Below are 16035 nucleotides of genomic sequence, written 5' to 3'. Positions count from 1 at the left end.
GCTCGAGCTCCCGGAGAAACACCGGCGCAAACTGGTTTGTTTACTTCCGCGTTACGTCTTATTCGAGCGTCACGCGGAAGGAGGAGCTCCACAGCGCCCCCAGCGGGAACTGCAGGAACCAGCAGGAAGATACAGTGGAGACGTCACTGACACCGACACAAAGGGGAAAAGTGAAGCGAGTTTTCTGATATTTTCTGTTTTCAAATAAAAGATGTTTTATGGAGAAAATGGCCGAAATTGTGGCCAGAGGCAGGTTTAAATGTGTGTTTTTGTTTTGACATATTACTTACAAAGATTTTTTTCCCCCTAAAGGTTCAGTTTTGGAATAAAAAACAAAATGTGACAAAAATTCAATAAAAATGTGACAAAAATTCAACAAAAATGTGACAAAAATGCGACAAAAATTCAACAAAAATGTGACAAAAATGTGACAAAAAAAAGACACAAATTCAACAAAAATGTGACAAAAATTCAACAAAAAAAAGACAAAAATTCAACAAAAATGTGACAAAAACAACCAAAAAGTGACAAAAATTCAACAAAAATGTGACAAAAATTGAACAAAAATGTGACAAAAATTGAACAAAAATGTGACAAAAATTCAACAAAAATGTGACAAAAATTCAACAAAAAAATGACAAAAATTGAACAAAAATGTGACAAAAATTCAACAAAAAGTGAAAATAATTCAAAAAAAATGTGACAAAAATTCAATAAAAATGTGACAAAAATTCAACAAAAATGTGACAAAAATTCAACAAAAATGTGACAAAAGTTCAACAAAAAACGTGACAAAAATTTAACAAAAAGTGACAAAAATTCAACAAAAAAGTGACAAAAATTCAACAAAAATGTGACAAAAAATCAACAAAAATGCAACAAAAATGCAACAAAATGTGACAAAAAATCAACAAAAATGCAACAAAAATGTGACAAAAATTCAACAAAAATTCAACAAAAATGTGACAAAAATTCAACAAAAATTCTACAAAAAAATGACAAAAATTCAACAAAAATGTGACAAAAATTCAACAAAAATGTGACAAAAATTCAACAAAAATTCAACAAAAATGTGACAAAAATGTGACAAAAATTCGACAAAAATGTGACAAAAATTCAACAAAAATGTGACAAAAATGTGACAAAAATTCAACAAAAATGTGACAAAAATTTAACAAAAATGTGACAAAAATGTGACAAAAATTCAACAAAAATGTGACAAAAATTCAATAAAAAAGTGACAAAAATTCAACAGAAAAAAAGACAAAAATTCAACAAAAATTGACAAAAATTCAACAAAAATGTGACAAAAATGTGACAAAAATTCAGCAAAAATTCAGCAAAAAAGTGACAAAAATTCAAGAAAAATTCAAGAAAAATGCGACAAAAATGTGACAAAAATGTGACAAAAAAGTGACAAAAATTCAAGAAAAATTCAAGAAAAATGCGACAAAAATTCAACAAAAACGTGACAAAAATTCTACAAAAAATGACAAAAATTCTACAAAAAATGACAAAAATTCAACCAAAATGTGACAAAAATTCAACCAAAATGTGACAAAAATTCAACAAAAATGTGACAAAAATTCAACAAAAAAATGACAAAAATTCAACAAAAATGTGAAAAAATTCAACAAAAAATCAACAAAAATGTGACAAAAAAGTGACAAAAATTCAAGAAAAATGTGACAAAAAATCAACAAAAAATTACAAAAATTCACACAAAAAATTACAAAAACAAATGAAAAAAATAAATAAAAGAATAACAAAAACAAAGAAGACACAACAAGGACAAATGCCGGCAGTAAGTCAGACCTGTTCCCGGTGTGTGTGGGTCTCCGCAGGGCTGCCCTTTGTCACCAGTTCTGTTCATTACCTCATGTTTGCAGACGATGTTGCTCTGTGGGACCTTCAGCTGCCCTGGGGCGGATCTGCACCTCCAAATCCGAGGCCGTGGACCTTCATGTCAGTGTTTTCTCTTAATGTAAGTGAGTGTTCAAGGACGGGGAAACTCAGGACATGTGAGATAAAGTTTAATCATTTCCAGAGTCGTTCAGATACTTTTAAAAATCATTTAAGTGAAACAAAACAGAAACACAGCCGGTGTTTGAGCAAAGAGTTTATTTATATTAACCGTTTACGTCTCCACAGCAGCGCTTCTCCATCAGACACGTCACACAAACAAAGGAAATCATGGCAGAGCCTCAGAGTCTCAGATCCTCAGACCCTCAGACCTTCAGACCCTCAGAGTCCCGGCCCCGGACGCTCCATGCTGCGCTCGGGCCGCGGCTTCCACAGGAGAAAACTACAGGAGTACAAAAAAACGAACCAAAAAAAAACAAACGAAAACACCCAAAGAAGCTTTTCCTGCGTAAAAAAAAAGAGAAAACTCCGAACGCTCAGAAGGTTTGAAGGCGAGACGCGGCACGAGGAAATAACTCAGAGCGAAACGTCTGCTGCAGATCACGGACATAAATATGACACGACGACAAGTTTTATATAAAAATAAGGAGTTTTTAAAAGGAAAAATGGACAAAATGGCGACGAAATCTGAATAAAGTCAGAGCCGGGTTTAAATGTGTGGTTTTTATTTTATGATCAGGACCAACGGTTTGTTCAGATTTTGGATTTGGTTTAGTTTTTCAATGAATGAACTCCCGCCTGGACCGAGCACTTTTTCTCCAGCTTTACCCCAATCCAAAAGCGTCTGGAAAAAAGGTGTGAAAATAGCGACAAAACTGAGACGGAAATAAGGATGGAAATGTGAAAAAATTGAGAAAAAATTGATGAAAAGGTGACAAAAAATGGACAAAAAATGCACAAAAAAATGACAGAAATGGATTAAAATTTGACAAAAAAGTGAGAAAAATTTGACAAAAAATTGAGGAAAAAATGACAAAAAACTGACGAAAAATTGAGAAAAAACGGACCAAAAAGTGATAAGAATTTGACAAAAATAATTAGAATAATTTGATGAAAAAGTGACAAAAAAGTCACGAAAATTTGACAAAAATGAGTCGACTGCCCAACAACAAAAGTGATGAATAAAAATCTGACGTGAGGAAAAAGATCAAGTTAGTTTTGTAGGTCTTTCAAATGAGGCGTTACACTGGCCTACAGGATTTGGGTAAAGCTGAACTGGAGAAAATGCTCTCGGTTCAGGCGGGAGTAAAGAGGTTAAAACTGTTCAAAACTTTCCAATTTTCCAAACACATTTTTTCTAAACTTTGAAAAAATGTTTTCAAAACTTTAACATTTTTTCAGTTTCGAAAATGTTGCAGTTTAAAAAAAAAAAAACTCCAAAAAATTCCCAAAATTTTCAAAACTTTTTTTCCCCACATTTTGTTTGTAAAAAGTTAAGAAAAGTTTTGAAAATTTGGGAAAACATTGAAAACATTTTTTGGTTTCATTTCAAGTTTGAAAAAATGTTGAACTTTTAAAAATATTTTCCAAAATTTTCAAAACCCTGTTTCAGTTTCAAAAATGAAAAACTTCAGAAAAAAAAGGAAAATTCCCAACATTTTCCCACATTTTTTCAGTTTGTAAAAAGTTAAGAAAAGTTTTGAAAATTTGGGAAAAACATTGAAAACATTTTTTATTTCATTTTTTAAGTTTGAAAAAATGAACAAACCTTTTAAAATATTTTCCAAAATGTTCCTCCAGAAATGTTTCAGTTTCGAAAATGTTGCAGTTTTTCAAAAAAAAAAAAAAAAGAAAAGAAAAAAATCCAAACTTCTCAAAACTTTTTTTTTTCTCCCACAACATTTTTCAGTTTGTAAAAAATTAAGAAAAGTTTTGAAAATTTGGGAAAAACATTGAAAACATTTCTTGAGTTTCTTTTTAAGTTTGAAAAAATGAACAAACTTTTTAAAATATTTTTCCAAAATTTTCAAAACCCTCCAGAAATGTTTCAGTTTCGAAAATGTTGCAGTTTTTCAAAAAAAAAAAAAAGAAAAAAAAAAAAACTTCCCAAAATTTTGTAAAAAAAAAGTTTGTAAAAAGTTAAGAAAAGTTTTGAAAATTTGGGAAAAACACTGAAAACATTTCTTGAGTTTCTTTTTAAGTTTGAAAAAATGAACAAACTTTTTAAAAATATTTTCCAAAAAACCCTCGAGAAATGTTTCAGTTTTGAAAAGTTTTGAACATTTTCCAAACTGTCTCCCACAGAGGAAATGACCATATTTGGATCACGGCCTTTCCTGCTACACGTGGATACCAAACAAATAATGTAAATAATGTAAATAAAACTCAAATAAACCAATAAATCAAAGAGTTTGGGCTGTTTTTGACTCTGACAGCGTCTCGCCTTGAACCTCTGGCCGCTGCTTCTGGCGCCCCCTGTGGTCGGGTGGTTTCCTTCCTCTTCCCGCAGCAGCAGTCTGGCGCCCCCCTGTGGTCGGGTGGTTTCCTTCCTCTTCCCGCAGCAGCAGTCTGGCGCCCCCCTCAGGAGAACCGCGGCGTTTCCCCAAAGACTTATAAAAGTGAGTAATGACGAGTCCATTAATGAGTTTCCTACGATAATAAAACGGCGGCGGGAGTTTCGGACGACGAGCTTCGGATCTGGTTTCGTTAAAGTCGGTGAAAGTGCATAAACCGGAGACGCGCCGACGCCACCGGGACTTCCGGCTTTACCCAAATCTAAAGGCTTGACCGGAGCCTGTGGAGCCGGAGCGACGCCTTGTTTCAAACCTGCTGCCGTCGTTTTTAACCTTAATTCTTTGTAGTTTGTGTTGCTCATCTTTCAGGGAGGTTTTAGATTTGGGTAAAGCCAAACTTGAGTTAAAGGGACGTTTCAGGATTGTTGACACTGGGCCTCATTTCCTCGTTATCCAGAGTGTTGTGGATTTCTGGAGATATTTGTTTAATTCATGCAGTTCTTATATTTGAAGAGTTTGGTGGTGCTAGGCTAGTGCTAGGCTAGTGCTAGGCTAGTGCTAGGCTAGTGCTAGGCTAGTGCATGTCTATGGTAACTAGTCGCCTGCATTAAAAACAGTCTGACCTGAGCACAGTGCACCTGAGGCAAATCACGAGCAGTAGCACTAGCCTAGCACTAGCAAAGAAACTAGCACTAGTACAGCACTAGCAAAGAAACTAGCAAAGAAACTAGCACTAGCCTAGCAGTAGCCTAGCACTAGTACAGTACAGCACTAGCCCTAGCACTAGCCTAGCACTAGTCTAGCCCTAGCACTAGCCCTAGCACTAGCCTAGCACAGCACTAGCCTAGCACTAGCCTAGCACTAGTCTAGTACAGCACTAGCCTAGCACTAGCACTAGCCTAGCACTAGTACAGCACTAGCCTAGCACTAGCCTAGCACTAGTACAGCACTAGCAAAGCACTAGTACAGCACTAGCCTAGCACTAGCCTAGCACTAGTCTAGCACAGCACTAGCACTAGCCTAGCACTAGTCTAGCACAGCACTAGCACTAGTCTAGCACAGCACTAGCCTAGCACTAGTCTAGCACTAGTCTAGCACTAGCCTAGCACTAGTACAGCACTAGCACTAGCCTAGCACTAGTCTAGCACAGCACTAGCACTAGTCTAGCACAGCACTAGCCTAGCACTAGTCTAGCACTAGTCTAGCACTAGCCTAGCACTAGTACAGCACTAGCACTAGCCTAGCACTAGCACAGCACTAGCCTAGCACTAGCACAGCACTAGCCTAGCACTAGCACAGCACTAGTCTAGCACTAGTACAGCACTAGCACTAGCCTAGAACTAGCACAGCACTAGCCTAGCACTAGCACAGCACTAGCACAAGCACTGGCCCTAGCGCTAGTACAGCACTAGCACTGGTCCTAGCACTAGCAAAGCACTAGCAAAGCACTAGCCTAGCACTATCCTAGCACTGGCCCTGGCACTAGTACAGCACTAGCAAAGAAACTAGCACAGCCCTCGCACTAGCACTGGTCATAGCACTAGTACAGCACTAGCAAAGCACTAGCACTAGCCTAGCACTGGTACTAGCCAAACATTAACACTAGCACTAGTCTAGAACTAGCACTAGCAAAGAAACTAGCACTAGCCTAGCACTGGCCCTAGCAGTAGTCTAGAACTAGCACTAGCACTGGTCATAGCACTAGCACTAGCCTAGCACTAGCACTAGCGCCACTAAACTCTTCAAACTTAAGAACCGCATGTATTAAAAACACAAACATCTCCAGAATCCTCGACCGTCTGGAAATCGAGGCCCCGAAGATTAAAATCACACATTTGTTTCCAGAACGTGGTCACCGGACTTTTGAGACGTGGATAAACCGGAGTCACAGTTCGTTTACTTCAGCTCACGCGGCGTCGGCGCTTTTCCTTCTTCTTCTTCTCATTTTTTTTTTTACCCCAGATTCCACCTGTCGCCGAAGCGCCCCCTGCTGGACACGCGGGTAAAGCGGAGGGCGCAGGTTAGATGGGAGTAAATACAGATTGATGCCAAAGTCTTTTCCTAAAGGTTGAAACAGAAAAAAGCACCGCGTCGGTTCCTCGACAGTCCCCGCCCCCCCCCCCCCGGTCCCTGGTCCCCCCCCCCCCCCGTAGCTTTAGTGGGTTTTTAAAAGTCCCCGGTCCAGTCGCCGGTTCAGTCCACCTCCTCCATGTTGCTGTAGGACGGCTCGGCGCTCTCTCCCATCTCGGGGCTCAGCGTGGCGGCTCCGTCTGCCCCCTGCTGGACACAAACCAGGGTTAGAGGGAAATAAACCAGCGTTAGAGGGAGATAAACCAGCGTTAGAGGGAAACAAACCAGCGTTAGAGGGAAATAAAACCAGCGTAAGACCAGGAGGGACGATTAAAAACATTCTGCAGCGTCGTTTGTCAGCGTTTTATTTGTTTTCCACAGAGGTATCTTCATTATTGCATCGTTTATGTCTTCAGTCGTTTCCTCTTGAAGACGAGACGCTGCAGGTGAAACTCTTAAAGGAGATAAATGAGTTAAAATGGCTTGAATAAAAGGTTCTTTATGTTGAGTCTGTTTGGATTAATCTAAGATAAAGATAGAAAAGCTGATGCCAGTGGAGCGAGCATAGAACCCGCTTTGAAATCAGAGAAATTAACTTTTAAAAGGATTTGTTTGTCACTTGGAATTATGCAATATAATCTGAGTTAACTTGTTAAGTCCCGCCTGAACCGAGAGGATCTTTTTCCTCACGTCATCAGGTTTTTTTTCCATCGTTTTTTTGTTGGGTATTCAACTCATTTTTGTAACTTTTTAGTCATTTTTTCGTCAATTTTTTATCACATTTTTTGGTCATTTTTTTGTAATTGTTTGTCAAATTTTTGTAACTTTTTTGTTATTTTTTTCTAAGTTTTTCGTCAATTTTTCATCACATTTGTCAATTTTTTGTCACATTTTTGTAACTTTTTTGTCATTTTTTATCATTTTTTTTTATCAATTTTTTGTAATTTTTTTGTAATTTTTTTGTCACATTTTTTTCATTTTTTGGTCAGTTTTTCATCCCATTTTTGCCACATTTTTTGACATTTTTTTGTAATTGTTAGTAAAATTTTTGTAATTTTTGGGACATTTTTTATCACATTTTTTTGTCATTTTTTGTAATTGTCAATTTTTTTTAACTTTATTTTTTTCTAATTTTTTCGTCAATTTTTCATCACATTTGTCAATTTTTTGTAATTATTTTTTGTCATTTTTTTGTCAATTTTTTATCACATTTGTGTGACATTTTTTGTCATTTTTTATCACATTTTTTTTATTTTTTGGTCAATTTTTTATCACATTTGTCACATTTTTGTCATTTTTCCGTCAAATTTTCATCATTTTTGTCACATTTTTTGATATTTTTTTGTAATTGTTGGTGAATTTTTTGTAATTTTTTAGTCATTTTTTGTCACATTTTTTTCCATTTTTTGGTCAATTTTTTATCACATTTTTGTCACATTTTTTGTAATTTTTTATCAATTTTTTGTGTTTTTTTTGTCATTTTTTGTCACATTTTTGACAAAATGACTAAATGTGAAAAAAAATTGCAAAAAATTGATTAAAATTTGACAAAAAAAAAAAAAATAAGACTAAAAAAAAATGAAAAAATGAACAAAAATGTGACAAAAGTGACAAAAATGAGTTGAAAACCTCACAAAAAAATCGAAAAAAAATCTCATGACGTGAGGAAAAAGATCCTCTCGGTTCAGGCGGGAGTTAAGAGGTTACTATGCATGACGTCATCAAAAGCATCTGTATCGTCCCGCAAAACATCGCGATATATCGGAAAATCGATATCAGAGAATAAACATCGGAAGGAGTTTTTTCTTTGTTTTTTTATCTATAAATCCTTATCAGAACTTTAAAAGGCAAAAGATAAATAGAGGTTCCTGTATAGACAACAGCCTAGGCCTATATTTATTTGTATTACTCTACATTGGACCTCAGTTAATTCCATTTTGTGCAAACATTTAATACATGGGAGGTAAAGTAAAGAAGGATTAAGTCATTGGGGGAAACGTTTTCAGCTGCAGCGTCTCGATTTAACATCATTCATGATCATAACAGTTCCACACAATAAACAAAAATAAAAAGAACCCTTCACTTCGCGACACAAGCGCCTCAGGAACCAGAAAAAAGCCCTTTGGACGAGAGAAGGTCCACAAAATCATTATGAGGGAACCGCTCCTTTAGGTTTAAGCCTTTCTGCTCCACCACATTCCTCCAAACGCTCCAAAGTCTGAAGTTTATTTGTCCAAAAGCAGTGGTTTCCGACGTTTGTCTTTCAGTGGTCACCCGTGCACCCCCTACATCAAGGGTGTTACAGTTTATTTAGAAAGTAGTTACATAAAAGTGGTATTTGTGAGAAAAAGGACAATGTTGCAGTCGAAATAAACCTAGAATTCTCCCAAGGCAACACATGTTACTGAAAAATATAGCTTTCAATGATGGAAATGTGACAAAAAAGTGACGAAAAATGGATGAAAAAGTGGCAAAAATGTCACAAAAATGTCACAAGAAATTGGAAAAAAAATGGATGATTGAGGCTGTGATTTTGTATAGATCTATGAGTTGGTTTGTCTAAAAATACAAATAATCCTAATCCTTAAAGTTAACCCCTTAACTCCCGCCTGAACCGAGCACAGTTCCTCCAGTTTGGCTTTACCCCAATCCAAAAGCTTCTGGGAAAAAGGTGTGAAAATGGCGACAAAACTGAGACGAAAACAATGATGGAAATGTGACAAAAATGTCACAAAAAATTGATAAATAAATGACAAAAAAAGGACAAAAATTTATTTAAAAAAAATGACAAATATGTGACAAAAAATTGATTCAAAATTGACGAAAAAATGACAAAAATGTGATAAAAATGTGACAAAAATGTGACGAAAAAATGGACGAAAAAATGACAAAAATGAGTTGAAAACCCAACAAAAAATGTTGGGAAAAAAAATCTGATGACGTGAGGAAAAACATCCTCTCGGTTCAGGCGGGGGTTAAGAGGTGAACCATTTCCCTGGCCATAACCTTCATTTATGTCATGATATCTCACGTTTTCACAGCAGACTGTCCCTCCGGAGCAGACGATCTAGCACTAACCCTTCTTCTTCCTGATTCCATTAGTGTGTATTGCTTTCTCCGCACCGGTGGAGACACCAGGGGGCGATGAAAGACCCTCCAATCATCCCATAAACACTTGTATCACCCCCACAGGGACTACGGGAGGGTTTATTACTTAGTACTGCTTTAATCGACTACAAAATAATCGTTAGTTGCAGCCCTAGTCAAAGTACCAGGTTTCGTTACTTTAGTAAGATACTGTTGGTCACATATAACTACTTTTACTCTGTTATTTTTAAGTGAAAAGTACTGAATTAAGTTCAGACTTCGGAGCTTTATAGAAACGTGGTGGAGCAGAAAGTGTTGCATTTATCAAACAGAGCGGAGCAAAAGGAAGACGTTCAACATAAAAACTATTTAAAGCACAGATCCTCGAGTATTGATCAGATCCTCGAGTATCGATCAGATCCTCGAGTATCGATCAGTTCCGTGAAACGTCCTGAAGGCGGCGCTTGTGTCGACGATTAAGGCGAGTTTAAGGCTGCGTTTCCCTGAGGCCAAAAACACATTCAACATTTCAGATCCTAAAAACACACGACTCCTTTAAACATTTCTCAATATGGCTTTGAATGCGACGAGAACAAAGACACAAAAACACGTTCAAGTCCAGGGATTCTCAGTCGTCCGGGCAGATCGGAGTTCAGTAAATTTCCACGTGACTTTTGGTGGGAGAGGATTTAAGGATCTGAACGTAATTCTGACTTGAATTCGAACTACGCGTGTCCGTTCCTCCTTCAGTGAATATTAAAGGGCTTCGAGGCCCCGCCCGGATGCAGGGGTGAAAATCTAAAGCTTCCCTTTAAGTTTGCGGAGGCGTCGTCTTCAGCCTCTCGGACGTTTGGGACCGAGGGGTTTGTCCAGGAGCTGCAGGGCGGATTTAAAGCTTCGGGATTCTGTTATTTTTAAGTTTTTATGCAACAAATCGAGGACTTTGTTCGTGAGGCTGGACTGACACGCTGCAGGTGAAAACGGAAAATCTAAATGCAGAAATAAACATTAAACTGTTAAACATGAAACTCATTTTCAGCGGTGAAATCTAAATAATGTTCAGACATGGTTCAAACGTGTGGTTTTGTTTAGTGACACATTAGGTCCAAAGATTTGCTCAGAGGGATTTTGGATCTGGTTTAGTTTTTGAATGAACGGATGTGAGTGAAAAAAAATCTGTAAAATTCAAATTTCTCTTCTTCTTCTAGGAGTACAGTTTCCAAACTTAATCAAAGTTTTCCTTTTTTTTTTTTTCAATTTTCCCAAATATTAAAACTAAATAAAGATCCACTTTTTTCCAAATTGGTTATTACTTTTCCAAAATTTCCCCCCCAAAAATATTTTTTTTCACATTTTCAATATTTTCAAACTTCCAATTTTCTTTTTGTTTTTCAATTTTTCTTTCCACTTTTTCCCCAAATGGTTATTACTTTCCCAAAATCCCCCCCCAAAAAAATTCTTGGAAATTTACAAATTATCAATTTTTTCAAACTTCCAATTTTTTGGGGGGTTTTTCAATTTTTCTTTCCAAATTTTTCCAAAATGGTTGTTACTTTCCCAAAATTTCCCCCCCAAAAATGTTCTTGTAAATTTTCGATATTTTCAAACTTCCAATTTTTTTTTTTGTTTTTCAATTTTTCTTTCCAATTTTTCCCCAAAATGGTTGTTTACTTTCCCAAAATCCCCCCAAAAAAAAATTATTGGAAATTTACAAATTATCAATATTTTTAAACTTAAAATTTTTGACTTTTTCAATTTATCTTTCCAATTTTTCCCAAAATGGTTATTACTTTCCCAAACCCCCCCCCCCAAAAAAAAAAAAAATTCTCGGAAATTTACGAATTATCAATATTTTTTAACTTAACATTTTTTATGTTTTCAATTTTTCTTTCCAAATTTTCCCAAAATGGTTGTTACTTTCCCAAAATTCTCCCCCCAAAAAGTCTTGGAAATTTACATATAATCAATATTTTTAAACTTCAAAATTTTGATTTTTTCCCCCAAAATTTTTCCCAAATTGTTGTTACTTTTCCAAAATGTTCCCCCAAAAAATGTTCTTGTAAATTTCCACATTTTCAAACTTCCAATTTTATTTTATTTTTTTCCAATTTTTCCAAAATGGTTATTACTTTCCCAACCCCCCACCCAAAAAAAAAAGAAATCTTGTAAATTTACAAATGATCAATATTTGTAAACTTAAAATTTTCGATTTTTCAATTTTTCCTTCCAAATTTTTCCCAAATGGTTGTTACTTTTCCAAAATGTTCCCCCAAAAAATGTTATTGTAAATTTTCAAATCTTCAATATTTTCAAACCAAAATTTAAAATTTTTCAAACTTTTCTGAAATTCAAATTTTTTTCTCTCTAAATTTTCCAAATAGTTTCAAAATGTTGAAAACACACAAAGGAAATGACCATATTTGGATTACAGCGTCACCTTGGTTACAGCCTTTCCTGCTACACGTGGATACCAAACACACGTCAGTATTTGTGAATGAAAAAGCCTGGCAAAGAATAAGTTTTGTCTTTTAAACTTGAATGTTTTCACCTGCAGCGTCTCGACTTATCAATTGTTGCGAGTCGGATTAATCTGTGTACTACATTCCAGCGCCCCCTGCTGGCAAACCCCGCGGCAGAACACGATCCTCCTTCAGCCCGGTCCAGTCGTATCCAGTCGTATCCAGTCGTTTCCCGCTCAGCTCCAGGGCGCTTTGAACAGCAGCGAGTAGAACATGTTGACGAAGAGGGCGAACATGGCCGCCATGGTGGCCAGCAGCAGGTAGGGGGCGCCGGCGTCCTCCTCCTCCGGGTGATGGGACGGCCGTCTGCTCTGGGGGGCCGCTCCTCCTCCTCCTCCTCCTCCTCCTCCTCCTCCTCCTCCTCGCGCTCTTCGCCGCCGCAGCCCTGACGCCAGCGCCGCCTCCTCCTCCTCTTCCTCCAGTTCCCGCCAAATCCGAGAGGCCTGCGATTGGCGGAAACCCGGGTCAAGCTCTGCAGACAGACTACTGAGGACAGAACACTTTAAACCCAGGACGAGCTCTGAGGACAGAACACTTTAAACCCAGGACGAGCACTACTGAGGACAGAACACTTTAAACCCAGGACGAGCACTACTGAGGACAGAACACTTTAAACCCAGGACGAGCACTACTGAGGACAGAACACTTTAAACCCAGGTCGAGCACTACTGAGGACAGAACACTTTAAACCCAGGACGAGCTCTGAGGACAGAACACTTTAAACCCAGGACGAGCTCTACTGAGGACAGAACACTTTAAACCCAGGTCGAGCACTACTGAGGACAGAACACTTTAAACCCAGGACGAGCTCTACTGAGGACAGGACACTTTAAACCCAGGACGAGCTCTGAGGACAGAACACTTTAAACCCAGGACGAGCACTACTGAGGACAGAACACTTTAAACCCAGGACGAGCTCTGAGGACAGAACACTTTAAACCCAGGACGAGCTCTACTGAGGACAGAACACTTTAAACCCAGGTCGAGCACTACTGAGGACAGAACACTTTAAACCCAGGTCGAGCACTACTGAGGACAGAACACTTTAAACCCAGGACGAGCTCTGAGGACAGAACACTTTAAACCCAGGTCGAGCACTACTGAGGACAGAACACTTTAAACCCAGGACGAGCTCTGAGGACAGAACACTTTAAACCCAGGACGAGCTCTACTGAGGACAGGACACTTTAAACCCAGTATAAACTTCGTAACGTTCATTGTGTCTACTTGTGTTCTAGTTAGGGATGCACCGATACCGATGCCAGTATCGGGTATCGGGCCGATACCACATGCTTGTACTCATACTCGTACTCATTCATGAGGTCCCGATACCAGAAACCGATACCATTTGACGTGTGGCCAGCGCAGCTACGAGGCGCAGCTACGAGGCGCAGCTACGAGGCGCAGCTACGAGGCGCAGCTACGAGGCGCAGCTACGAGGCGCAGCTCTCAGCTGTGGAGAGAAGAAGCAACAAACTGGAGAATTCTTTAGTGCAAATACAATAATCCACATAGAGCTGACTTTATTACAGACTGCGCTCTCTAAATCAGAGTCTGAGCTGGATTTAACCAGCGCTTAATGTTGTTCGTGCTGCAGCGTCTGCAGTGTTTACAACATACAGGCTAACGATGCTAACGCGCTGCAGCGTCTGCAGTGTTTACAACATACAGGCTAACGATGCTAACTCACTGCAGCGTCTGCAGTGTTTACAACATACAGGCTAACGATGCTAACTCACTGCAGCGTCTGCAGTGTTTACAACATACAGGCTAACGATGCTAACTCGCTGCAGCGTCTGCAGTGTTTACAACATACAGGCTAACGATGCTAACTCACTGCAGCGTCTGCAGTGTTTACAACATACAGGCTAACGATGCTAACTCGCTGCAGCGTCTGCAGTGTTTACAACATACAGGCTAACGTTGCTAACTCGCGGCTAGCGCAGTTTTGGCCATTCTGACGCCATTTTAAGCCCAGAGGTTTATTCATCTGAAAAACTAACCCAGCGACTAAAAAGTCCTCAGAAAATCCAAAGTAAAGACATACAGCATGTTTATATTGAGGGAAAATGAGCTGCAGCAGAACAATGAAAACGCTGTAGCTTCTCGCTAAGTTACTACAAACACACGAGAAAATCTACAGGAGCTGAAGTAAAGACGAAAAGAGACCATTTAAGTAACATCTCAATACTATTGTTAAATAAAAATATATGAATAAAGCTCAGGAATTGGGAGCTTTAGGACATGGGCTTTTCTGTCTATGATGGACAGTGCAATAAAAATTAAAAAATAAACTGAATGAAAATTTAAATAAATAAATAAATGGCATCAGCACAATTCTAATATAACTGCTCTTAAATGTGTAGCAAATGAGTAAATTTACTAATTACTAGGGATGCACCGATACCACTTTTTCTAAAACCGATACGAGTACGAGTACTTGGATTTAAGTACTCACCGATACCGAATACCGATACGAGTACAAGGCATTTTCTTCAACATTCTTACTTTTATCACAGCAGATTGGTTTGTAATTAGTAAATTTACTCATTTACATTACAAGTAGGCTACACATTTAAGAGCAGTTATATTAGAATTGTGCTGATACCATTTATTTTTATTTTCATTCAATATAATTTTTTATTTTTATGTCTCTGTCCATCATAAACAGAAAAGCCCATGTCCAAAAGCCCAATGTCTGTGCTTTATTCATTTATGTGTTTTTATTTAACAATAGTATTGAGATGTTACTTAAATGGTCTCTTTTCGTCTTTACTTCAGCTCCGTGTGGATTTTCTCGTGTGTTTTGTAGCAACTTAGCGAGAAGCTACAGCGTTTTCATTGTTCTGCTGCAGCTCATTTTCGCTCAATATGGACATGCTATATGTCTTTACGTTGGATTTTCTGAGGACTTTTTAGTCGCTGGGTTAGTTTTTCAGAAGAATAAACCCCTGGTCATAAAACGGCGTCAGAATGGCCAAAACTGCGCTAGCCGCGAGTTAGCAACGTTAGCCTGTATCTTGTAAACACTGCAGACGCTGCAGCTCTAACAACATGTAGCTCTGGTTAAATCCAGCTCAGACTCTGGTTTAGAGAGCACAGTCTGTAATAAAGTCAGCTCTATGTGGATTATTGTATTTCCACTAGAGTTTGTTGCTATTTTCTCTCCTCAGCTGAGAGGTGCGCCTCGTAGGTGCGCTGGCCGCACGTCAAATGGTATCGGTTTCTGGTATCGGGACCTCATGAATGAGTACGAGTATGAGTACAAGCACGTGGTATCGGCCCGATACCCGATACTGGTATCGGTATCGGTGCATCCCTACTAATTACAAACTAATCTGCTGTGAAAAAAGTAAGAATGTTGAAGAAAATGCCTTGTACTCGTATCGGTATTCGGTATCGGCGAGTACTTAAATCCAAGTACTCGTACTCGTATCGGTTTTAGAAAAAGTGGTATCGGTGCCTCCCTAGTTCTAGTATCACTGTTTTTGTTCGTTTTGTCAGACACTAAGGTTAGAGATGTTAAAGATCTTTTACCTTTACATGTTTCGGCCGCCATCTGCAGGCCGTCATCAGAAGTACTGCAGATGGCGGCCGAAACATGTAAAGGTAAAAGATCTTTAACATCTCTAACCTTAGTGTCTGACAAAACGAACAAAAACAGTGATACTTTAAACCCAGGGTGGTTTACGGTGGGGGTCGATTGTTGACTTCAGATGAATCACTGATAAATGTGTTTAAAGCAGCGTCTTCTTCTTTCTGATGCAGCAAAGCCTTTCTCTGAATAATCACTTTAAAGTCGGCTTCTAAACAGGCTCGTTAGATTTGCTTCAGTCTTTGATCAGGCTCCTGGAGAAGAAACATCTTGGACTTTCAGACTCTTCTTGTTGAAGGCGGATTACGAGACGAGCGTGACCAATGACATAACTGACTTTTCGTCAAAGCCCCGCCCTCTTAGCAACTGTCGCTAGCTTCTTCAGAAG

The 16035-nt window shown here is 38.3% G+C and overlaps 1 protein-coding gene across 1 annotated transcript in view; it reads right to left on the bottom strand.

Annotated features, from left to right (window-relative positions):
• Positions 1-12208: 12208 nt before the first annotated feature.
• The window catches only part of usp19 (ubiquitin specific peptidase 19), a gene marked incomplete at its 5' end in the record, with an annotated part of 42165 nt that continues 38338 nt past the window's right edge, over positions 12209-16035 (bottom strand). Inside the window, 1 exon segment of the mRNA XM_079581211.1 lies at positions 12209-12495. Within this exon segment, the coding sequence (XP_079437337.1) occupies positions 12229-12495 (267 nt within the window). The 3' untranslated portion in view covers positions 12209-12228.

This window comes from Gobius niger (genome assembly GCF_951799975.1).
Source record: "Gobius niger genome assembly, chromosome: 22".
NCBI classification, from domain to species: Eukaryota; Metazoa; Chordata; class Actinopteri; order Gobiiformes; family Gobiidae; genus Gobius; species Gobius niger.
This window is presented reverse-complemented; position numbering and strand designations above follow the sequence as displayed.